Here is a 24,384-nt window from a genome sequence, read left to right as displayed (position 1 = left end):
ATTGAGACTAGTCTGATGGGTGAAAATATACTGAACAAAAATATAAAACACAACATGTAAAAGTGTTGGTCCCATGTTTCATGAGTTGAAATAAAAGATCCCAGAAATGTTCCATACGCATTAAAAGCTTATTTCGCTCAAATTTTGTGCACATATTTGTTTACATTTCAGTTAGTGAGCATTTCTCCTTTGCCAAGACAGGTGTGGCATATCAAGAAGCTGATTAAACAGCATGATCATTACACAGGTGCACCTTGTGCTGGGGACAATAAAAGGCCACTCTAAAATGTGCAGTTTTGTCACACAACACAATGCCACAGTTGTATCAAGTTCTAAGGGAGCGTGCAATTGGCATGATGACTGCAGGGATGTGTACCAGAGCTGTTGCCAGATAATTTAATGTTAATTTTTCTACCATAAGTCGTTTTGGAGAATTTGGCAGTACGTCCAACCGGCCTCACAACCACAGACCACACCAGCCCAACTCCTCCATATTCAGCTTCTTCACCTGCGGGATTGACAAGCCACCCGGACAGCTGATGAAACTGAAGAGTAATTCTGTCTGTAATAAATCCCTTTTGTGGGGAAAAACTCATTCTGATTGGTTGGGCCTGGCTCCCAAGTGGGTGGGCCTATGCCCTCCCAGGCCCACTCATGGCTGCGCCCCCTGCCCAGTCATGTGAAATCCATAGATTATGGCCTAATATATTTATTTCAATTGACTGATTTCCTTATATGAACGGAAACTCAACAAAATCATACATTTTTGCATGTTGCGTTCTTATTTTTGTTCAGTATATGATCACTTTATGAGAGAACAGCGTATGCAACTTGAGGCAAAGAACAGAGCGCAAACTTTTTGGGGGACTTTCACAAATCATCAATAGCCTATAGTCGCGCCATGCAGCCCATATACTGTATGTTCTGATTTCTAAGACATTCTAAGGTTTGTATCATTCACAACTAAAGTGGCCAAATAACTCTAAATCTAGCATATAGGACCTGTTTCAAATGATCACTTTTACGCTCAACATAGCCACTTCATATGTGCACTCTGGAATGGGAAAAATACATTTTCTATTTTATTCTGCTAAGTTAAATTATATTATTCCTACTATAAAATCATATAATATGAAATAATGGCACGGGACTTATAAGCATATCCTGTCTGCTAAACGAACAAGCCGACAGCCTATGGAATGGCACATAGCCAGATAACACACAGTAGGCCAACTCATTATTTACTTTTGAAATACATTTTCTTTGTATCATAACGTTTCTTTAGACCGGTCTAAAATAATGTTTTTTTTTGTGATGGTGTATATTAAATTGATTTGTTAGACTTTTACATTTTTTAAATCTAGATGTTCCAAAGGCGCGTATCAGCGGCTTGTATGCATGGAGCTGCTAAATGTGTTTATGTTCATTAACTGTCAATTACCATGAGACCAGCAGTCTTTTGAATGACAATAACCGGCTGAAAAAAATGTCATGACTGCCACAGCCCTTAGTCTAAAGGGATATGTACATTCTATGAATTATATTTATATTATTTAAATTACACCCACCCTGTATTCAAGAGTATGCTGTGTCTCAACCGAAGGCAGGCACAACACAAACCCCTGAGATTACGTCAAATAGGGTCTAATCTACAAAATATGCGAAAATGAAAAACATCTGACTTTAGGTGTTTTTAGATAATTGATGTTAAAGGATAAAAAAAATGACGATGTTTATTTATCTATAAATTATTAAATTGTTTGAAAACCCTGTTTGTAAGCTTTTAAATTATATCAAACTCAACTGTTTATCTTTTCCACTGATGAAGACATGGATGTCTCATGGTAGGATGGGGTATGCAAAATGGGTGAATTTTTAGCACCTCCATCACCTAAATGTTTTGTCTTTCAGTTCCAAAAAGTCACTTTCTGACCACTTCGACCATGGGCAAATATATATAGAAAGTTTCAGTCAAATCAAATGGGCTGAGTCAAAACTGATTGAAATTAAATGGAATGACCCAGAGCTGATGATGAAAACAAGATTTTAAATCTAGCTATTTAATGCAGTTATTGTGTGCATCATGCACACAATTAGAATATTGTACTACATACCTCATCCGCAACTGATGGGGCAGTGATTTTTACAACTTGCTTCTCAGCATCCCTAAAGCAAGACAAAATGTGAAGTTGAATAAACTATCCAGTGGAAAACTTTGTAAACCTAGCCTGCCCTCTATTGGTTAAAAATAATCCACTGCACGTCCAGTGAAATAATCCCCCAAAGACATCTTGTACATACCGTATGACAACATAAATTGATCATGACTGACATTCAAAGACTAAAAAAGGAAGATGCCAACATCAAGCTTTATCTTAACATGTTGAAAAACTGCTGAATTTGCCATGAGAATCACGATAACAATGATTAGGCTAGGCCCACTTCAATCACATAATAACCATCAGTCATTAGGACATGAAACATCCTATAGGTAGGTTTGAGTAACAAATAGAGTACTGACTTTTCAGGTACAGCTGCCTCTTCTACTGCCACTTCTGCAGGTGTTTCACTGATTTCCTCCTCTTTAGGATTGTCCTGTAAATATACACCAAGCAGGTAATCAGCACAATTTTAAATATTCTGAAATATTATAAGAGTAAAATATTCTGAAAAAATAAGTCTTTAAACAATCATATTTTTATTAAACATGTTTCACATGCTTACCTCCAACTCTCCCAAAACCTCCTCTTCGTTCACCTCATCTTCTGGAACATAAAAGGTAAAACACAAAATGTTCCTCACATTTTCAAGACAAGTTGGCTGAAAAACAAGAATATTTAACCGAGCATAGTACAGAAGAGAATGTATACGCCATCTGTCGGAGAGAATAATGCTACATACATCTACCAAACCAAGGTTCAGTTATTGGAGAAATCAAGACATTTCATGACAACATCCAAGAAAGAGTAAGGTATATATTGCAGTGGTTTTGTTAAGGTGAGTTCAGAAACAAATCAAGAGAAAATGTCGATCTTAGGGAAAGAAAGTGTTTGTTACTGAGCAAAAATAAGAAACCACAGACATACCGACACCTAAACATGACAATACATTATGCTAATATTTGGAACTGAAGTGAACTACCCATCACTTCATTCACAGGGCAGGGGAACATTATGCCTTCATACAACTTATTTTTTATTTTTTTTTACTAATTTAGGCTACATTTTACAATCAGTGCTGGTAAGAAAAGAGTAAGTGTTAGTGGAAGAAAGACAAGTCCATCATACCATGCTCCTCAAGGTACGCCTGCAACCGGCCAATAAGGTCACCTTTGTTTCCTTTCACGGCCAATCCCCTCACAGCACACTCCTGCTTGAGCTCAGCCAACTGAAGAAGGTAGGGTCAACAAATGTAGAAGACTTTTAGTGAAGAGCGTATGCATATAATACAGCTGTCAATTAACATTGATTGCATTTATATAAAAAGGTCAACTACAAAAAAATTCACTAAATCAGTCATAAAAACATGGCTACCACATTAGTAAAGAGTTTTGGCACAACAATGCAGCCATTGGCAACAGACCATCTGCCTGACGTAGAACTCAATGCAATTGGGTTTCCAAGCAAGGGAGAAGGCAGTTTTCAAGAGCTAACACCCGATGTCCACCAGGTGCATATGAGTTTTGTTTTGCTGGATGTCAAGCCCGCATTTTCCGTACTTGACACACGTTCTTCACTTTTCAACTAGCTAAAAGTCTGTGTGTACCTTCGTTTGTACCACCGCACAGTAAAGCAACCACTAGTTGAAAATATTGAACGCATGCGGTACACAGAACGCACTGCAGCCTAGTGCGGCATTCCAAACGTATCATTGTGGACTGTACCATTGACAATGAATATTTTCCGCTGCAAAGACTTCGATGCATCTGGTGGACATGAGGCGTTAAAGGCTCTGTATGGTTCATCCGTTTTCTGCATTGGCCATACACCATTTATGGCGATACGGTCAGTTGTGGGAAAAAATACTCAATTGTCATACTTGAGTAAAAGTAAAGATACTTTTAAATATACTTAAGTATCAAAAGTACATGTTATTGCTAATATACACTTAAGTATTAAAAGTAAAAGTATAAATCGTTTCAAATTACTTATATTAAGCAAACCAGACAGCACAAATTTCATATTTTTTTGTTTACAGATAGCCAGGAGCACACTCCAACACTCATACACAATTTACAAACGAAGCATGTGTTTATTGAGTCCACCAGATCAGAGGCAGTAGGGATGACCTCTTGATAATTGCGTGAATTGGACAATTTTCATGTCCTGCAAAGTATTAAAAATGTAAAGAGTACTTATGGGTGTCAGGGAAAATGTATGGAGTAAAAAGTACATTATATTCTTTAAGAATGTAGTGAAGTAAAAGTTGTCCAAAATATACATAGTAAAGTACTCCAAAAAATGAATTAAGTAGTACTTTAAAGTATTTATACTTAAGTACTTTACACCACTGGCCAGAGCATTCATACTTCTTGCGCTTTGGGTAACAGGGCAGAGCTGTTGTCAAGAAAGTGAGTTTGTGTTCATAGAGGCCCTCCTGAACCCACCTACCGTCAAACAATCATGTCAATGTGGAGCTATACTGAGCTCTCCACATTGCTACAAAATGTGGGAGACACAAGACATCGTGGTACGGGATTTCCAGGAAGGAGCATGACTGGGTGGCACAGAGTCTGAGCAAGCAAATCAAGGAATCCGGGAGAAAGAGAGCGCGCTTGTTTGAAATTGAAATGCGTTGCGGTCGCTATTGATAAAGAAGAGCATCAAGACGAAGCAGCTGCTTTACAAGTGGGATGCACTGTTGAATGCTACATCCCGAGGGGTTCGTGCTGATTGTACAGAGATGGTTACAGCCGGTTAAATGGCATCCCTTGACAAGGCAAGAACAAGATGCATGTCAGGAGAAGTGCTGTATTATCATAAGGAGACGTATACTTGGAATACGGAAGAAGAATGGAGGGAAAGAGGCAGAGGAGGTCTACGAGAGAAAGGGAGGAAGAGGGTGAACTTGAGTCGGTAAAAAATGGCAGAAAAAGGGAGATGGTTTGTTAAAGAAGAATGGTAGGAAGTGTAAGCAGAGTGAGTTGAAGACAGGAGGAGAAATGGTAGGTGTGATGAAGTTCTCAGCGGCTGAGGCTTGCACCAAGGGTCTTTGACAGTAGGAGTGAGTTTTTGGGAAAAATGGACCCTTGCCTTTTGGCTGATCCATTTCTGGTTTCAGGGTGGGTGAAATCAGAGTTGGGTGCTGTGGAATCGGTGAGGGTAACCAGAAGTGGTCTTGTGATAATTGTGTTTCTGCTGGTCAGAGATAGCAGGCGCTAATTCATCTCCTGGCCATTCATCTTGTTAAATGAATGGGGGCAAGAGATGTGATTTGTTATGCTCTCAAGAAAAGGCTCCCATTGAAAGGAGTGATTACTGGGGTAGCGGTAAATGTGAAAGCTGATCAACTGAGGGGAAGATTCCGGTGTTTGTGATGCTCGTCGTTTGGTGCGACACAGACAGGGTGGCGTGAGTGGTAAAACAGAAGAGTCAGTCTGTTCTTTTGAGTTTTGATGTTGAGTCTTTGGCCAACAAAGTGATGTTAGGATATATAAGTTATCCTGTACGAGCTTTTGTGCCGAATACATTACATTATTACAGGTGTCAAGCTTATGGGCATGTGGCAACAGTGTGTAGGAGGGAGGTTCCTAGGTGTGAAAAGTGTCCAGAGGAGCATGAGACAAAGGAATGTGTAGCATTGGGGATAGTAGTGGTATATGTTAATTGTAGGGGTGCCTATGGGGCTGTGGATCAGAAATGTCCTGTGCAAGAGAAGCAGGTTGAGGTTTCCAGGGTTGTGAAGAAAGTAGAGGAAGATGGGTCAAGGGGGAGGGATCCTGAGAGGAGTGGTGTGAGTAGTAAATCTGTACCAGTACAGGTGGATAAACCAACAAGTGATATGTTTCAGTAAGATTGTATTTTTGGCATTTATCAACTGTACTGCAGGGATGGAATGTAAGTTGCAGAAAAGGGGTTGTGGTGGCAGCTGCAGAGAGACTTGACAGAGTTACAGGGTGTTCATTTTATTATTATTAAAATGTATGGAGTAAAAAGTACATTATATTCTTTAAGAATGTAGTGAAGTAAAAGTTGTCAAAAATATACATAGTAAAGTACTCCAAAAAATGAATTAAGTAGTACTTTAAAGTATTTATACTTAAGTACATTACACCACTGGCCAGAGCATTCATACTTCATACGCCCTTGCTGTCTCTGCCTGGCCGGTTCCCCTCTCTCCACTGGGATTCTCTGCCTCTAACCCTATTACAGGGGCTGAGTCACTGGCTTACTGGTGCTCTTTCATGCAGTCCCTAGGAGGGGTGCGTCACTTGAGTGGGTTGAGTCACTGACGTGATCTTCCTGTCTGGGTTGGCGCCCCCCCCCCTTGGGTTGTGCCGTGGCGGAGATCTTTGTGGGCTATACTCGGCCTTGTCTCAGGATGGTAAGTTGGTGGTTGAAGATATCCCTCTAGTGGTGTGGGGGCTGTGCTTTGGCAAAGTGGGTGGTATATCCTTCCTGTTTGGCCCTGTCCGGGGGTATCATCGGATGGGGCCACAGTGTCTCCTGACCCCTCCTGTCTCAGCCTCCAGTATTTATGCTGTAGTAGTTTATGTGTCGGGGGGGCTAGGGTCAGTTTGTTATATCTGGAGTATTTTTCCTGTCTTATCCGGTGTCCTGTGTGAATTTAAGTATGCTCTCTCTAATTCTCTCTTTCTCTCTCGGAGGACCTGAGCCCTAGGACCATGCCTCAGGACTACCTGGCATGACGACTCCTTGCTGTCCCCAGTGTACCTGGCCGTGCTGCTGCTCCAGTTTCAACTGTTCTGCCTGCGGCTATGGAACCCTGACCTGTTCACAGTGCTACCTGTCCCAGACCTGCTGTTTTCAACTCTCTAGAGACTGCAGGAGCGGTAGAGATACTCTTAATGATCGGCTATGAAAAGCCAACTGACATTTACTCCTGAGGTGCTGACTTGCTGCACCCTCAACAACTACTGTGATTATTATTATTTGACCATGCTGGTAATTTATGAACATTTGAACATCTTGGCCATGTTCTGTTATAATCTCCACCCGGCACAGCCAGAAGAGGACTGGCCACCCCTCATAGCCTGGTTCCTCTCTAGGTTTCTTCCTAGGTTTTGGCCTTTCTAGGGAGTTTTTCCTAGCCACCGTGCTTCTACACCTGCATTGCTTGCTGTTTGGGGTTTTAGGCTGGGTTTCTGTACAGCACTTTGAGATATCAGCTGATGTAAGAAGGGCTCTATAAATCAATTTGATTTTTATTATTTAACCAGGCAAGTCAGTTTAGAACAAATTCTTATTTACAATGACGGCCTACCCCTGCCAAATCCTGACCCGGACGACGCTGGGCCAATTGTGCGCCGCACTATGGGACTCCCAATCACAGCCGGATGTGATACAGCCTGGATGCAGTGCCTTTGACCGCTGCGCCACTCGGGAGCCTGTTAAGTGGTCGTGTTCCATCATTTCAGACTGTTGGCCTGAAGTAGGTCTAAATATGTTTAAATAGTGGAGTATGTTTTTGTTCTGTGTGTGTGTGTAGTATTAGATGATATGGTATTTGTTTTTTTTTCGAGTAACATTAAAGGGATCTATATTTCAGTTTAGTAGGTGGCGGTAATCCAACATTTATTTGATGCCAACCGCCGTTAAACCTCCTAGCGGAAGAGGAAGCATCGCCGTGCGAAGCTCGATTTGGCTTCCACAAGCCACCCGAGGCGTCGCAATCGTGTCGCCTTCCGTACGGAGCTTCCGCTCGCATTGCCAGATCAAGCATAAATCGGCTATAAAGCTTTATATACCAATTGTGTATTACAGCCTGATTAATCAAACTAGGTAGCTACCAGAACTAGCTAAGAATACAATTACTTTGCTAGGTAAAATGTATTTATTAGTTAAATTAATTCGTGCAACTAGCTGGTCAAATGACGACGCTCTCGGTTATTTAATGTTTTACAGCAACGAACGTGCGTGTTAGTTAGCTAGCTAGCTAACACTTGCAGACAGCTGTGTTAGGTAGCTAGCTTCCATTTGCAGGCAAATCACACGGTGTATTACTACCGCACAACTACATTATCTAGTGAGTGGAGTGGTAAACCGTACAATACGTAAATTACTTATACATTTTACACGATGCCAGACTATAAGGAATTACTTATGTATTGGATTTGATTCCTTTTTAAATAGTTCTCACCTTCAATTTCTGGAGTTCAACAACCCCAGCCATCTTGTTTGTATAGGGTAAGCGCGGAAGAAAATTATCCAATGGTAATGCGTTTTAGTGAACGGTGTAATAAAACGACCGATGATTGGATATACGCCGCTTATACTCGTGAAATGGTAGCAATGTTAAGTGGTGCTGCCATCTTGCGAAACTTTGTGTGAAGATTTTTACTTTCTTTTTTTCGTCATTCCCACAGCAACTACGGTTGCATTTACACTGGCAGCCCATATCTTATCCTTTGCCAAAGTATTGATATTTTGACCAAACAGATCAGATCTTTTGTCAATAATTGGGCAAAACATCAGAATTGGGCTCCCTGTGTAAACACAGCTAACTAAGTGATTTATAGCTACACTAAATAAAATCTTATTTGTCACATGCAACAGGTGTACACCTTACCGTGAAATCCTTACTTAAAAGCTCTTAACCAACAATGCAGTTAACAATTTTCTTAAGAATAAAAATAAAACTATAAAATAACAATAATGAGACTATATACATTGTACGGTACCGAGTCAATGTGCGGGGATACAGGTTAGCCAATGCATATGCATATATAATAAACAGTGAGTAGCAGCAGTGTAAAAACAAAAGGGGGGGGGTATCAATGCAAATAGTCCGGTTGGCCATTTGATTTATTGTTCAGCAGTGTTATGGCTTGGGGGTGGAATCTGTCAAGGAGTCTTTTGGACTAAGACTTGTAACTCTGGTACCGCTTCCCGAAACCTTTGTTTGCAATTACAGAGATCATATGTTTCCTGTAGTTCTTGACCAGGTTTGCACACACTGCAGCAGGGATTTTGGCCCAATCCTCCATACAGACCTTCTCCAGATCCTTCAGGTTTCGGGGCTGTCGCTGGGCAATACGGACTTTCAGCTCCCCCCAAAGATTTTCTATTGGGTTCAGGTCTGGAGACTGGCTAGGCCACTCCAGGACCTTGAGATGCTTCTTATGGCGCCACTCCTTAGTTGCCCTGGCTGTGTGTTTCGGGTCGTTGTCATGCTGGAAGACCCAGCCACGACCCATCTTCAATGCTCTTACTGAGGGAAGGAGGTTGTTGGCCAAGATCTCGCGATACATGGCCCCATCCATCCTCCCCTCAATACGGTGCAGTCGTCCTGTCCCCTTTGCAGAAAAGCATCCCCAAAGAATGATGTTTCCACCTCCATGCTTCACGGTTGGTATGGTGTTCTTGGGGTTGTACTCATCCTTCTTCTTCCTCCAAACACGGTGAGTGGAGTTTAGACCAAAAAGCTCTATTTTTGTTTCATCAGACCACATGACCTTCTCCCATTCCTCATCTGGATCATCCAGATGGTCATTGGCAAACTTCAGACGGGCCTGGACATGCGCTGGCTTGAGCAGGGGGACATTGCGTGCGCTGCAGGATTTTAATCCATGACGGCGTAGTGTGTTACTAATGGTTTTCTTTGAGACCATGGTCCCAGCTCTCTTCAGGTCATTGACCAGGTCCTGCCGTGTAGTTCTGGGCTGATCCCTCACCTTCCTCATGATCATTGATGCCCCACGAGGTGAGATCTTGCATGGAGCCCCAGACCGAGGGTGATTGACCGTCATCTTGTACTTTGTCCATTTTCTAATAATTGCGCCAACAGTTGTTGCCTTCTCACCAAGCTGCTTGCCTATTGTCCTGTAGCCCATCCCAGCCTTGTGCAGGTCTACAATTTTAGCCCTGATGTCCTTACACAGCTCTCTGGTCTTGGCCATTGTGGAGAGGTTGGAGTCTGTTTGATTGAGTGTGTGGACAGGTGTCTTGTATACAGGTAACGAGTTCAAACAGGTGCAGTTAATACAGGTAATGAGTGGAGAACAGGAGGGCTTCTTAAAGAAAAACTAACAGGTCTGTGAGAGCCGGAATTGTTACTGGTTGATAGGTGATCAAATACTTATGTCATGCAATAAAATGCAAATGAATTACTTAAAAATCATACAATGTGATTTTCTGGATTTTTGTTTTCGATTCCGTCTCTCACAGTTGAAGTGTACCTATGATAAAAAATTACAGACCTCTACATGCTTTGTAAGTAGGAAAACCTGCAAAATCGGCAGTGTATCAAATACGTGTTCTCCCCACTGTAGGTCCTAAATGGCAGGAAACTTGGCCCCAGTGATGTCTTGGGTCGTATGCACTACTGTCTGTAGCGCCTTACGGTCGGATGTCGAGCAGTTAACAACCGGTCAAGATGCTCTCAATTGTGCAGCTTTAGAACTTTTTGAGGATTTGGGGACCCATGCCAAATCTTTTCAGTCTCCTGAGGGGAAAATACGTTGTTGTGCCCTCTTCACAACTGTCTTGGTGTGTTTGGACCATGATAGTTTGTTGGTGATGTAGACACCAAGAAACGTAACTCTTGACCCACTCGATGTGAATCGGGGCGTGTTCGGCCCTCCTTTTCCTGTAGTCCACAATAATCTACTTAGTCTTGCTCACATTGAGGGAGAGGTTGTTATCCTGGCACCACACTGCCAGGTCTCCGACTTCCTCTTTATAGGCCGTCTCATCGTTGTCGGTGATCAGGCCTACCACCATTGTGTCATCAGCAAACTTAATGATGGTGTTGGAGTCGTGCTTGGCCACTCAGTCGTGGGTTAACAGGGAGTACAGGGTGGGACTAAGCACACACCCCTGAGGGGCCCCCGTGTTGAAGATCAGTGTGTCAGATGTGTTATTGCCTACCCTTACCACCTGGGGGCAGCCCGTCAGGAAGTGCAGGATCCAGTTGCTGAGTCCCAGGGTACTTAGCTTAGTGATGAGCTTTGTGGGCACTATGGTGTCGAACGCTGAGCTGCGTGCTGCACAGCATTCTCACATAGGTGTTTCTTTTGTCCAGGTGGGAAAGGGTAGTGTGGAGTGCAATTGAGATTGTGTAATCTGTGGAACTGTTGGGGCGGTATGCGAATTAGAGTGGACCTAGGGTTTCCGGGATGATGGTGTTGATGTGAGCCATGACCAGCCTTTCAACGGACTTCATGGCTACCAATGTGAGTGCTACGGGGTGGTAATAATTTAGGCAGGTTACCTTCGCTTTCTTGGGCACAGGGACTATGGTGGTCTGCTTGAAACATGTAGGTATTACAGACTTGGTCAGGGAGAGGTTGAAAACGTCGGTGAAGACACTTGCCAGTTGGTCCGCGCATAATCGGAGTACACGTTCTGGTAATCCGTCTGGTAATCCGCCAGCCTTGTGAATGTTGACATGTTTAAACGTCTTGCTCACATCAGCTACGGCGAGCGTGATCACAGTCGTCCGGAACAGCTGGTGCACTCATGCATGTTTCAGTGTTGCTTGCCTCGAAGCGAGCATAAAAGGCATTTAGCCTGTCTGGTAGGCTCGCGGCTGGGTTTCCTTTTGTAGTTTGTAATAGTTTGCAAGCCCTGCCACATCCGACGATTGTCAGAGCCAGTGTAGTAGGATTCAATCTTAGTCCTGTATTGACGCTTTGCCTGTTTGATGGTTCATCTGAGGGCATAGCGGGATTTCTTATAAGTGTCTGGATTAGACCCCCGCTCCTTGAAAGCAGCAGCTCTAGCTTCTAGCTCGGTGCAGATGTTGCCTGTAATCCATTGCTTCTGGTTGGGATATGTATGTACGGTCACTGTGGGGACGATGTCATTGATGCACTTATTGATGAAGCCGGTGACTGAGGTGGTTGTTAAAGGAATTTGATTCCTATGTGTTCGTTAACCAATTTATTTATAACAAAGCAAATACTCTGTCCGTTTATAAGAATTTGTAAGGTTCTTATTTGCATAAAATAGACAAAGACCAGCCACCAAATTAATCAATAGCGTTTATTCTCGAGTGAGCTCGAGATCAAAATATCATTTACATTAGTATATATATCCAACATAGCGTCATAGCTTTCTAAAGGTCCCTCCTCTTCTCCGACAAGGACAAAGCTGACCAAAAGTCCATTCCAACACACTAACGCACATACATTTACACACTATATCTGGATTATCTCCTGAAGTCTCACCACAGTTTATTACCACTTAGCTGACAGTTCCAGTTCCCCCCCAGATACGGAAAACCTAGAGGGGCTCTTGCTGTCTTCTCTTATCTCAACAGAGTTATAGCTTGGTCGGTTCAAACATACATTCCTTTCTTCCACAATGGTTATCATTTTTAATTACCCCTTGTCCATGCTACATAACCTCTAATCCTAATGGTTAAGTTTCTGTGTAGAATTATTTAATCATTTATCTTAAACCTTGATAAAATATCTTAACAGTGGTATACTCCTCAATGCCATTGGATGAATAATGGAACATATTCCACTCTCTGCTAGCAAAACAGTCCTGTAGCGTAGCATCCGCATCATCTGACCACTTCTGTATTGAGTGAGTCACTGGTACTACCGGCTTTAGTTTTTGCTTGTAAGCAGGAATAATGAAGATAGAATTATTGGCACTATATATACAAAAGTATGTGGACATCCCTTCAAATTAGTGGATTCAGCTATTTAAGGTACACCAGTTGCTGACAGGTGTATACAATTGAGCACACAGCCATACAATCTCCATAGACAAACATTGTCAGTAGAATGGCTTTACTGAAGGGCTCAGTGACTTTCAACGTGGCACCGTCATAGGATGCAACCTTTCCAACAAGTCAGTTCATCATATTTCTGCCCTGCTAGAGCTGCCCCAGTCAACTGTAAGTGCTGTTATTGTGAAGTGGAAACATCTAGAAGCAACAACGGCTCAGCCGGGAAGTGGTAGGCCACAAAAGCTCACAGAACAGAACAGTGCGGAGTGATGAAGCGCATAAAAATTATCTGTCCTCGGTTGCAACACTCACTATATAGTTCCAAACTGCCTCTGGAAGCAAGGTCAGCACAATAACGGTTAGTCAGGAGCTTCATGAAATGGGTTTCCATTGCCGAACAGTCGCACACAAGCCTAAGATCACCATGCGCAATGCCAAGCGTCGGCTGGGGTAGTGTAAAGTTCGGCGCCATTAGACACTGGAGCAGTGGAAATGCATTCTCTGGAGTGATGAATCATGCTTCACCATATGGCAGTCTGACGGGTGAATCTGAGTTTGGCGGATCGCAGGAGAACGCTACCTGCCCCAATGCATAGTGCCAACTGTAAAGTTTGGTGGAGGAGGAATAATGGTCTAGGGCTGTTTTTCATGATTCGTGCTAGGCCCCTTGGTTCCAGTGAAGGGAAATCTTAACGCTACAGCATACAATGACATTCTAGACGATTCTATGCTTCCAACTTTGTGGCAACAGTTTGGGGAAGGCCCTTTCCTCTTACAGCATGACAATGTCCCTGTGCACAAAGCAAGGTCCATACAGAAATGGTTTGTTGAGATCAGTGTGGAAGAACTTGACTGGCCTGCACAGAGCCCTGACCTCAACCCCATTGAACACCTTTGGGATGAATTGGAACGCCGACTGCGAGTCAGGCCTAATCGCCCAACATCAGTGCCGACCTCACTAATGCGCGTGTGGCTGAATGGAAGTCCCCGCAACAATGTTCAAACATCTAGTGGAAAGCCATCCCATAAGAGTGGAGGCTGTTATAGGAGCAAACTCCATATTAATTTCCATGATTTTGGAATGAGACGTTCGACAAGCAAGTGTTCACATACTCTTGGTCATGTAGTGTATATTGATGCTGCGTTCATAACCAAGAGGGAAAGTTATTAGTTGTGATGTCGTAAATACCAGTTGGATGCATTCACATGCTTTGAACTCCTTGAGAAACACTGATTGGCTAATGGATAGCCTCTGCCGAGTCCCCAACAAACAGATGTTCCGGTTTCCATGGGAAATGGAAAGACAGCCTGTAACATGACTTCTGCTTTTGGACGTTAGCGAGGCGACACTCCATCTTAACTCCTCCTCCACATTTACTAGACTGGTTCAACAGTGCAGAAGAGAACTTCCCCCAACAGTTTCAGGTGTTTCATTTACGCCTGCTACGTTAGGTTAGCTAATGGCCTACCAGCTGCGTCAACCATAAACTAAAAGTTTATGGTTGACGTGTTTATTTGAAGTCTTTCTAAAATCCCCTATAGAAAAAAATGGTGGAAAAACAATTGGAACCGTTTCCCTGTTTGACCGCTAGGTTTTATGGGTATTATGACTCATTCTGTGGTACTCTATGGTCCCACCTGATCTTGCTTCCTCCCACCTGCCATCCATATTTGAGGACACGCGTTTCCATTGTTAGAGCGTCACTCGACTGTCTTCTCAATATAATAGAACATATTTGATCGAGCCCAAATCTAATTTAGGTCCAATGCATTTGTGGAGATCTGAGTGGATTCAATATATGTAAGCAATATGATAATCATAACCTCGCCTTCTGATAGACTACATGGAAGTTTCGCCATATTGCTTATAAATCAATCAAATCCTCTCACAAGTGCATAGGGTTAAGGAGTTGATTTGGGATTCGGACTTATGCTGCATTCATAACCAAGTGGAAAGTGGGAATTTGTCAGTTGTGAAGTTGTAAATACCAGTTGGATGCATTCACAGGGGTTAAAGCAGGGGTGTCAAACTCATTCCACGGAGGGCCTAGTGTCTGCAGGTTTTTGTTTTTTCCTTTCAATAAAGCCCTAGACAACCAGGTGTGGGGAGTTCCTAACTAATTAGTGATGTTAATTCATCAATCAAGTACAAGGGAGGAGCGAAAACCCGCAGACACTCGGCCCCCCGTGGAATGAGTTTGACACCTGTGGGTTAAAGCAACAACACAAAAATCCCATGACTGAAACTTAAGTCGATCTCAGATCGCTAAGTTGACCTCCCCTTTCATGTAATAAAAGCCATGACCATCATGCTTTTAGGGAAAGAGGATCATTTTGCACATGTATTAAACAGCGAATTTGACCAACTCAAGTCCCCTTGCTTAGGGGGTCCGGGATCCTCCCAGAGATCATTTTTATGCAGAAGGACTGATAAGCTCAGGTCTGGAGACTTTTTAAAAGGACATTCTACTTCAAAATGAATGATAATAAAATGTTGACACCATCTAAAACATAAATTCCACCTCCAGAAATAGGCCCAATAACATATTGTACCATGCATATAGCCTGTGTATAGTCTATATTATCAGATGTGCTTTTAGCAATAGGCATTATGACCTGCAGGCCAACTGATGAAGCATAGTGCCAATAAAAATGTACCTAGGCTGAAGCATGCGGTTTGTCCATCTGCATTTACCCCATTGGACACAACATTGCCCTGTTAAGACATTGCCCCTTTAAGAGCTATGTTGTGCAGCTGCATCTAAACCATGCTACGCTACAGAACGCTAATCCGGACGCTTATAAAAAAATCCTGAGAATGCTGTTCATTGACTACAGCTCAGCGTTCAACACCATAGCATCCATAAAGCTCATCACTAAACTAAGGACTCTGGGACTAAACACCTCCCTCTGCAACTGGATCCTGGACTTCCTGACGGGCCACCCCCAGGTGATAAGGGTAGGCAACAACACATCTGCCACGCTGATCCTCAACACTGGGGCCCCTCAGGGGTGCGTGCTTAGTCCCACCCTATACTCTGTTCACCCACGACTGTGTGGCCAAACACGACTCCAACACAATCATTAACTTTGCTGACGACACAGTGGTAGGTCTGATCCCCAACAATGATGAGACTGACCTCCTCCCTATAAGCTGAGACCTGGCAGTGTGGTGCCAGGACAACCTCTCCCTCAATGTGAGCAAGACAAAGGAGCTGATCGTGGACTACAGGAAAAGGCAGGCCGAACACACCCCTATTAACATCGATGGGGCAGTAGTGGAGCGGGTCGAGAGTTTCAAGTTCCTTTGTGTCCACATCACCAACAAACTATCATGGTTCAAACACACCAAGACAGTCATGAAGAGGGCATGACAACACCTTTTCTCCCTCAGGAGACTGAAAAGATTTGGCATGGGTCCCCAGATCCAATTTCTGAATGTTTTTTTTAAAACAAGCATGATAGCTAGTGGATTTTTACCAGTCGTATGTGGTAAATTCCCACTTGGTTATGAACGCAGAATTATTCCGATTTCCTATGCCATGGCTAGATTCAAAATCTGCCAAAGATTTACTGCCAGTGAGGTTATAACACAAGACAAATTCGTAATATTCATATATTTTCACACAATAAAGCTCAAACGAATTTAATCAACTTCTTATCATAAATTATGCAATGAACAAATTAAGAGCTTGCATCTGCTAAATGACTAAAATGTACACAAACCAAGTTAACCCTTTCAATACACATAAAATGCTGAAACAACTGTAGAGTTCATTCTCCATGACATAACAGGCACTCATAGCTGTAGAGAAAAAAAACTCACAGGACATCCAATTTATACAAATGCTGGTTTTTGGCTGCTAGAATGATTTTTGGAAAGGCATCCATATTTCACTGTGATCTCTCCCATCTCCTGGACTGTAGTATTCAGGTGTGGATAAGAGCTGGGGCAGTCCTTCTGCTCAGGTATCTCTCATGGAAAGACCCTGGGCTATGTATTGTTCCTGTCAGTCTGCATGTCACAGTCGTAGGTGTGGCATTGGCATGGTGACATCGCGGAAAAACCGATGGACGAGGGCATTTTTGGCAGATATCCTCTTGTTTGGGTCATAGCTCAGCATTAGCTGGAAAAATAAGAACAAATACGTCATAAAAAGGGACATAGACTACATGTGTCATAGGCCTATGTGAAAACAAAATGTGAATCTCTGAGCACAAATTTCAATTAATTATATTTTATTAACCCTATTAATAAAAGAGAAGAAAACGACCGTAAACTCTGCCAGAGAGAACTTCTGGATTTATACTTTAGGCACCCTACAGCCGTAAGGACTTAAGGAGGGTTTTGATATGAGGGTCATGTTGTAATTAGCATTGTCATCATCCTAGCTTCACACACACTCCCTGGTATTAGGGTGTCCTGTATTCATGATGCCCCTAGTGGCCCAATACTTCCGACAGGTTACCTTAATCTAGTTGTTTTATTAGATTTCCCCTGGTTCTACATTTGTATATAGTGTTGTATATATTTTCCTTTTGCCGTCTTTCGGATTTCTTTGAGAGTCTGGGTTCCTTACTAACACCACATTCCCTGTGTTTTGTTCTAGTAGAAATAAATCTATAACATGTTCTGTTCTATCCTGTATTTCTATCTGATATTATGACATCTGTGGTAATCTAAAGGGCCACTAGGTGTCTGCAATTACCTCTGGCTCGCAGTGTGGCCTTATCTGTCCCACTGTTGTTTGTGGAGACATGTTCTAATGGAGGTAGACTGATTGAAAGCTCAGCTATAATTAAAATTTATTTGCATCTGACTGAAAGCTTTTTCCTGTTTCTCCAGTTTTGCCTCCAGCACTTTCACAAATCAGCTTTGGATGTGCAGTAGTCTGCCTATTATTAACCTTATTGGTACCAGCCTAATACCAAAGCATAATTAAAAAGTGGTCAATGTTGTTAGAGTTCTAACCCTGGGCTTCCTGAGTGGCTCAGCCGTCTAAGGCACTGTATCGCAGTGCTAGAGGTGTCCATACAGACCGGGATTAGGTCACAGGCTGTATCACAACCGGCCATGATCGGGAGTCCCATAGGGTGGCGCACAATTGGCCCAGATTCGTCCGGGTTAGGGGAGGGTTTGGCCGGGGGGGCTTTACTTGGCTCATCGTGCTTTAGCGACTACTTGTGGCTGGACGGGCACCTGCAGGCTGGCCCAGTGTTTCCTCCGACACATTGGTGTGGCTGGGTTCCGGGTTAAGCGGGCGGGTGTTAAGAAGCACGGTCTGGCGGGTCATGTTTCGGAGGACGCATGACTCAACCTTCACCTCCCGAGCCCGTTGGGGAGTTGCAGCGATGAGACAAGATTGAAATTGGGGAGAAAAAGGGGGTAAAATACAAAAAAAAAAAATATATATATATATATATATATATATATAATAAAAGGGTTCTCACCCTGAGCAGCTCTCTCCCGTCCTCGTCCAGTGGGGGAACCACTTTGGACAGCTCCTGTCGGGCCCACTTAGGGAAGGAGGGCTTGTAGTCAGGCATAGAAGTGACCCCTGGCCAGGCCACCTCGTCCGGTGTGCCCAGGGTACGGAAGATCCGGAACAGCTGATCGATCTCTGAGTCGCCTGGAAACAAGGCCCTCCTGGTGATCTGAAGGAAGAATTGGACATGAAGTGAGACCATGCTTTATAAACGTTAAAGCTACAAAATAGTATAGCCAGAGAATACATTTACCATTTCAGCAAAGATACAGCCCAAACTCCAGATGTCAACCGCTGTGGAGTAGTATTTGCAGCCCAAAAGAATTTCTGGAGCTCGGTACCATAGCGTTACCACCTGAGAAATGCTAAAATGTTAGTTTCCCCATCACGGGTTCAGAAATCATTTGAGATGCTTACAGAAGCATAACACAAGTGAAACACTAAAGACCCATGTTGCTAGCCATTGGCCAACTAAAAACCGCACAGCAAATTACAGTGTGGTGTATGTATGCTTCACCTCATGAGTGTAGGTGCGGACAGGCACCCCAAAGGCCCTAGCCAGGCCGAAGTCAGCCAGCTTGATCTCCCCCTGGGCGTTAATGAGCAGGTTCTGGGGCTTCAGGTCCCGATGGAGAACCCTGTGGGAGTGACAGAAAGCCAGGCCCTGCAGCAGCTGGAACAGGTAACTCTGCACACACACACACAAAACAGACACGCCTAATTAGCTTAAGAGAGACACACAGTCAGACAACCTCGTAGGTTTCCATATTGTTTTCATTTAAAAATTTGACAAAATATATGTAGCACTGACAGACATTGGGGGGTATATCACTTATTTATAAGCCTCCCCCCCAGTCTGAACACGTTGGATGTGCAGTCTGTGCATACCTTGACAAGTGGCAGAGAGATACCAGAGACCGAGGAGTCCATGAACTTCTTAAGGTCCTGATGAAGGAACTCAAAAACCAGGTACAGTTTGTTCTCTGTGTGGATGACATCACAGAGCCTGTCGGTGTGAAAGTACATAGAGATGTCAATGTAAGCACAATTTAACAGAGACAGTTGATGTTTAACATAACAAGTAGCTCAATTGTACATACTTGACAATATTTGGGTGGCTGAGCTCTTTGAGGAGCGATATCTCTCTGATGGCAGTGCTTGGTACTCCCTCTGTTTCCCTAAGAAAAAGGCATATAGCTACGACATTAGTCACACAATATCCTCCCTTTACTCACACAGACACTAGCTAGGTTTCCATCCAATTGGTGACAGATTTATGTGAATATTCTAAAATCCACATAAAAATGATATGCACATTTTCCCACCAGAGATGTGTTTCCATCAAATTAACTTGTTGCAGATAAAAGGCTGTGCATCATGACATAGTGCACATAAATACTTTTTGATGTTAAATTCCAGAATAAAAAAAATACAAATTAAATGGGTTTCCATTGCAATTTCAACTCTACTGATGGTTTTCTCACAAATATGTTGTGTTATATAGTCTGGTATTGGCACTTGCGCTGTTGGCTAGAGCGCATGTATAGCCTACATGAAAATATTATTATGGACAAAAGAGCGAGACTATTTGACAAATGGCCTCAAGCATCGATTATCATGTCACCAGAATAAAAACATTAATATCTATTGGAAAGGAGCATCAAGCTCATCACCTTGCACTTTCACCACCTTGTGAAGTTCATCATAATTGATTATATCTGTAGCCTAATAAACTGCATCCTTTCCCAACAAGTCGTAGTGGAAGGACCACATGTCATTGCGTGACTCCAAGTTTACTTTGATATAATTAAGCAATTATAGAAACTCACTATCGAGTTTCAAACTGTCTTTGGAAGCAACGGCAGCACAAGTACTATTCGTCGGGAGCTTCATGAAATGGGTTTCCATTGCCGAGCAGCCGCACACAAGCCTAAGATCACCATGCACAATGCCAAGCTTCGGCTGAAGTGGTTTAAAGCTCACCACCATTGGACTCTAGTGATGAATCACGCTTCACCATCTGGCAGTCCGATGGATGAATCTGGGCTTGGCGGATGCCAGGAGACGTTACCTGCTCCGTGGCAACAGTTTAGGGAAGGCCCTTTCCTGTTTCAGCATGACAATTCCCCCGTGCACAAAGCAAGGTCCATAAAGAAAAGGTTTGTCGAGATCGGTGTGGAAGAACTTGACTGGCCTGCACAGAGCTCTGACCTCAACCCCATCGAACACCTTTGGAATGAATTAGAACGCAGACTGCGAGCCAGGCCTAATCGGCCATCACCATTGCCTGACCTCACTAATGTGCTTGTGGCTGAATGGAAGCAAGTCTCTGCAGCAATGTTCCGACATCTAGTGGAAATCCTTCCCAGAAGAGTGGAGGCTGTTATAGCTGCAAAGGGGGGGACCAACTCCATATTAATGCCGATGATTTTGGATTGAGATGTTCGATGAGCAGGTGTCCACATACATTTGGTCATGTAGTGTATAAGCTTCACTAAGGGTCAAAGTAGTGGAATGGGGTAGTGGGTTTTTAATGAGCGTAGGGTTAGTTGGAAGGGTGTCATTTTTGTTTTTCCTCTTTTGTAACACAAAGTATAATGGATTTATAATATAATCCAGTTGGCGGCAGTAATGCAACATATTGGTTGCCAACCGCCGTTAAACTCTAAAGAAGATGAAGAAGAAGAAAATTCCCATCCAAGATTGTGTAATGTGTATACTGGCTGCTGACAGTGGGAAAGCCAGGTGCGTCACACATGGTGCACAGTTAATCCCTCCCCTTTTACATGTATCTACACTGAACAAAAATATAAACACAACATGTAAAGTGTTGATCCCATGTTTCATGAGTTGAAATAAAAGATACCAGAAATGTTCCATACACACAAAAGCGTATTTCTCTCAAATTGTTCACAAATTTGTTTACATCCCTGTTAGTAAGCATTTCTCCCTTGCCAAGATAATCTCATCCACCTGACAGGTGTGGCATATCAAGAAGCTGATTACACAGCATGATCATTACACAGGTACAGCTTCTGCTAGGGACAATAAAAGGCCACTAAAATGTGCAGTTGTTACAACACAATGCCACGGATGTCTCAAGTTGAGAGCGCTTGCAATTGGCATGGTGACTACAGGAATGTCCACCAGAGCTGTTGCCAGAGAATTGAATGTTCATTTCTCTACCATAAGCCGCCTCCAATGTCATTTTAGAGAGTTTGGCAATGCATCACAACCGCAGACCATGTGTATGGCGTCATGTGGGAAAGCGGTTTGCCGATGTCAACTTTGAACAGAGTGCCCCATGGCGGCAGTGGGGTTATCGTATGGCCAGGCATAAGCTACGGACAACGAACACAATTACTCTTTATCGATGGCAATTTGAATGCATAAAAATGCTGTATTCTTATTTGTATTACTTTTTCTCCCCAATTTCATGATATCCAATTGGTAGTTACAGTCTTGTCCCATCAGTGCAACTCCCGTATGGACTCGGGAGAGGCGAAGGTCGGCAAGGTTGTCCTCCAAAACACGACCCTGCCAGGCCGCACTGCTTCATGAGACACTACTCGCTTAACCCGGAAGCCAGCCGCACCAATGTGTCGGAGGAAACACTGTACAACTGGCGACCGTGTCAGCATGCATGCACCCGGGCCCGCCACAGGAGTCGCTAGAGTGCGATGGGACAAGGACATCCCAGCCGGCCAAACCCTCCCCTAACCCGGATGACGCTGGGCCAATTGTGCACCGCCTCATGGGTCTCCCGGTCACGGACCGCTGCGACACAGCCTGGGATCGAATCCGGATCTGTAGTGACGCCTCAAGCACTGTGATGCAGTGCCTTAGACCGCTGTGCCACTCGGGAGGCCCCGTGATGAAATCTGGAGGCCCATAGCTAGATTAGGGCCCAATGAATTCATTTCAATTGACTGATTTCTTCATATGAACTGTAACAAGATTTTTTTTTGAAATTGTTGCATTTATATTTATGTTCAGTCTAGATGTGATTCCAATGGGATTGCAATAACTTGCTTAAATTCAAGGACTTAGAGGACATATGCCTCTTCTGTGATAAGGGAAAACTATTATACACTTTGAATGTGACAGTTATTTTGGAGCGAGGCAATTCATTTTTTATTTAATTAATAAGACCAGACATGCCACCAGGGGTCTTTTCACAGTCGCCAAATTCAGAACAATTCAAGAATGCGTACAGTATTATATAGACCCCTTATTGCATGGAACTTCCATCTCATATTGCTCAAACAAACACCAAACCTGGTTTTAAAAAAACAGATAAAGCAACACCTCACGACACACCGCCTCTCCCCTATTTGACCTAGATAGTTTGTGTGTATGCATTGATTTGTAGGCTGTGTGTGGCTTTACGTTTTTTTTTTTATGTAGTTCTGTCCTTGTCTATTGATGTTCTGTATTATGTCATGTTTCATGTGGACCCCAGGAAGAGTAGCTGCTGCTTTTGCAACAGCTAATGGGGATCCTAATAAAATACCAAATAAGACCCGTATTTTCAATGAAAGATGTTATTATATAAATGAAAACAAAACTACTGAATTAGTCGTTCATTTCTTCATTCTCTCTGGTAAATGTTATATACAGAAAAACTAATACTTGAAATCTGTCCACAAATTAAATATATTTTTACTAGAAATCCAATATTCTTGTTTGATTGTAATTTGACATAAAAAAAAAAATAATTAATATATATATATATACAGTATGTGATTCCTTCCTGCTTCTGGCTTGCTGAATCATCTTTGGATGAATCTTTTTATGAGATGTCCATGTGTCCATTTATATTGTATTTATCTTTTTAATCCCAGGCCCCCGTCCCCGCAGGCCTTTTGGTAGACCGTCATTGTAAATACGAATTTGTTCTTAACTGACTTTCCTAGTTAAGTGCCAGTAGCTGTCATTACAGTGACTTGTTTGTCATACAAAGCTATATAGCTAGCCAGCCTGGAAACTCGACGTTTGACTCACATTCCTACCGCCAAAAAGATCAACCGGTAAAGTAGCTATGTTAATAATATCATTTTACTCCACGTTCTGGCTAGTAGAACCCTGATTCAAACGCAAATTTCAGCCCGATGTAGAATTCAATGTAAATGTAACGTCGGGTTTCCAGGCAACTAGCAAGCTTAGAGTTCGCTAGTTATTAACTATACTTACGTTACCTACTTTCAAGACTCACTGGCTATCAATTCAGGTCAAATAACTAGCTAGAGTAGCAACATAGTTACCAAGATTAGCTAGCAAGCAACTGTGGAAATGGAAAGCATAGTCACATCCGGACTAATTTTACTGTGAGGAGTCAGTCAGCTGCTTGACCGGGCTACAATTAACGTTAGATGGCTAACGACACATAGGTAGCCAGGTAATTTTCAGTCAGACACCACTTACGTGTCTAGTCTGATTTTCTTGAGGGCAACAGTCTCTCCCGTGACTTTGTTCTTTGCCTTGTACACCACCCCGTACGTCCCTTCTCCAATCTTTTCCACTTTCTGAAATAATTCCATGTCACACGAGTTCTGTTTGACTAACGATTCAAACCGTTGTGATTTTTTAAAACAAAGAAAACCGTTAACGTTAGCTCAACTTCAAACCAACATGCATGCGAACTAAGTAAATTCTGTGGGGGGGAAACAACTTGTAGCGGGAACACATCAGGATTATCCATAGACTGTAAAAATAAAATCCCACAATAAATAAAAAGGATCAGTTGAGCCGGTTGTAACTCTATAATAGTAACACTTTCCACTCAAAACAAAAGTAACAGGTCCCGCGTTGTGTATGCCACGCCCCGGAAGAACGACAGCGACGCGAAACTTTTCAATATACGACCAATCACTGACAGCACAATGGTTAAAAACGTTTAATAATAATATGACTGACACGCCCATTCAGCACAGAAACAAACGCAGAATGGGTGGAACATGGAATTTTAGCTTTAGGAAAGCTTCTCTGGCAGTCGCGTTTTTCTGAGGCGCTTACAATCGCCCGCCTTCAGTTGATA

At 42.9% G+C, this 24,384-nt stretch overlaps 2 protein-coding genes across 5 annotated transcripts in view; both read right to left on the bottom strand.

Moving 5' to 3' along the window:
- Positions 1-8,401, bottom strand: part of LOC120062076 (SAP domain-containing ribonucleoprotein-like) — a 65,252-nt gene extending 56,851 nt beyond the window's left edge. For 2 of the 4 annotated variants that reach the window (XM_039011885.1, XM_039011900.1), the window contains exons 1-5: positions 8,320-8,401; positions 3,288-3,387; positions 2,725-2,765; positions 2,522-2,595; positions 2,115-2,166 (exon numbers count right to left, since the gene is read on the bottom strand). In XM_039011885.1, the coding sequence (XP_038867813.1) occupies positions 2,115-2,166; positions 2,522-2,595; positions 2,725-2,765; positions 3,288-3,387; positions 8,320-8,352 (300 nt within the window). In that variant the 5' untranslated portion in view covers positions 8,353-8,401. The remainder of the gene's footprint in view (positions 1-2,114; positions 2,167-2,521; positions 2,596-2,724; positions 2,766-3,287; positions 3,388-8,319) is intronic. The other 2 variants (XM_039011893.1, XM_039011908.1) reach the window with 1 other exon arrangement.
- Positions 8,402-16,491: 8,090 nt separating this feature from the next.
- LOC120025645 (cyclin-dependent kinase 2-like) lies at positions 16,492-24,152 on the bottom strand. The gene is made up of 7 exons (XM_038970192.1): positions 23,772-24,152; positions 19,448-19,525; positions 19,236-19,353; positions 18,865-19,035; positions 18,601-18,702; positions 18,313-18,516; positions 16,492-16,988 (listed from the first exon to the last, which is right to left on the bottom strand). The coding sequence occupies exons 1-7, from the start codon at positions 23,885-23,887 to the stop codon at positions 16,884-16,886; spliced, it is 894 nt and encodes a 297-aa protein (XP_038826120.1). The 5' UTR covers positions 23,888-24,152; the 3' UTR covers positions 16,492-16,883.
- Between the last annotated feature and the right edge of the window lie 232 nt (positions 24,153-24,384).

Source organism: Salvelinus namaycush, chromosome 2 (genome assembly GCF_016432855.1).
Source record: "Salvelinus namaycush isolate Seneca chromosome 2, SaNama_1.0, whole genome shotgun sequence".
NCBI lineage: Eukaryota > Metazoa > Chordata > Actinopteri > Salmoniformes > Salmonidae > Salvelinus > Salvelinus namaycush.
This window is presented reverse-complemented; position numbering and strand designations above follow the sequence as displayed.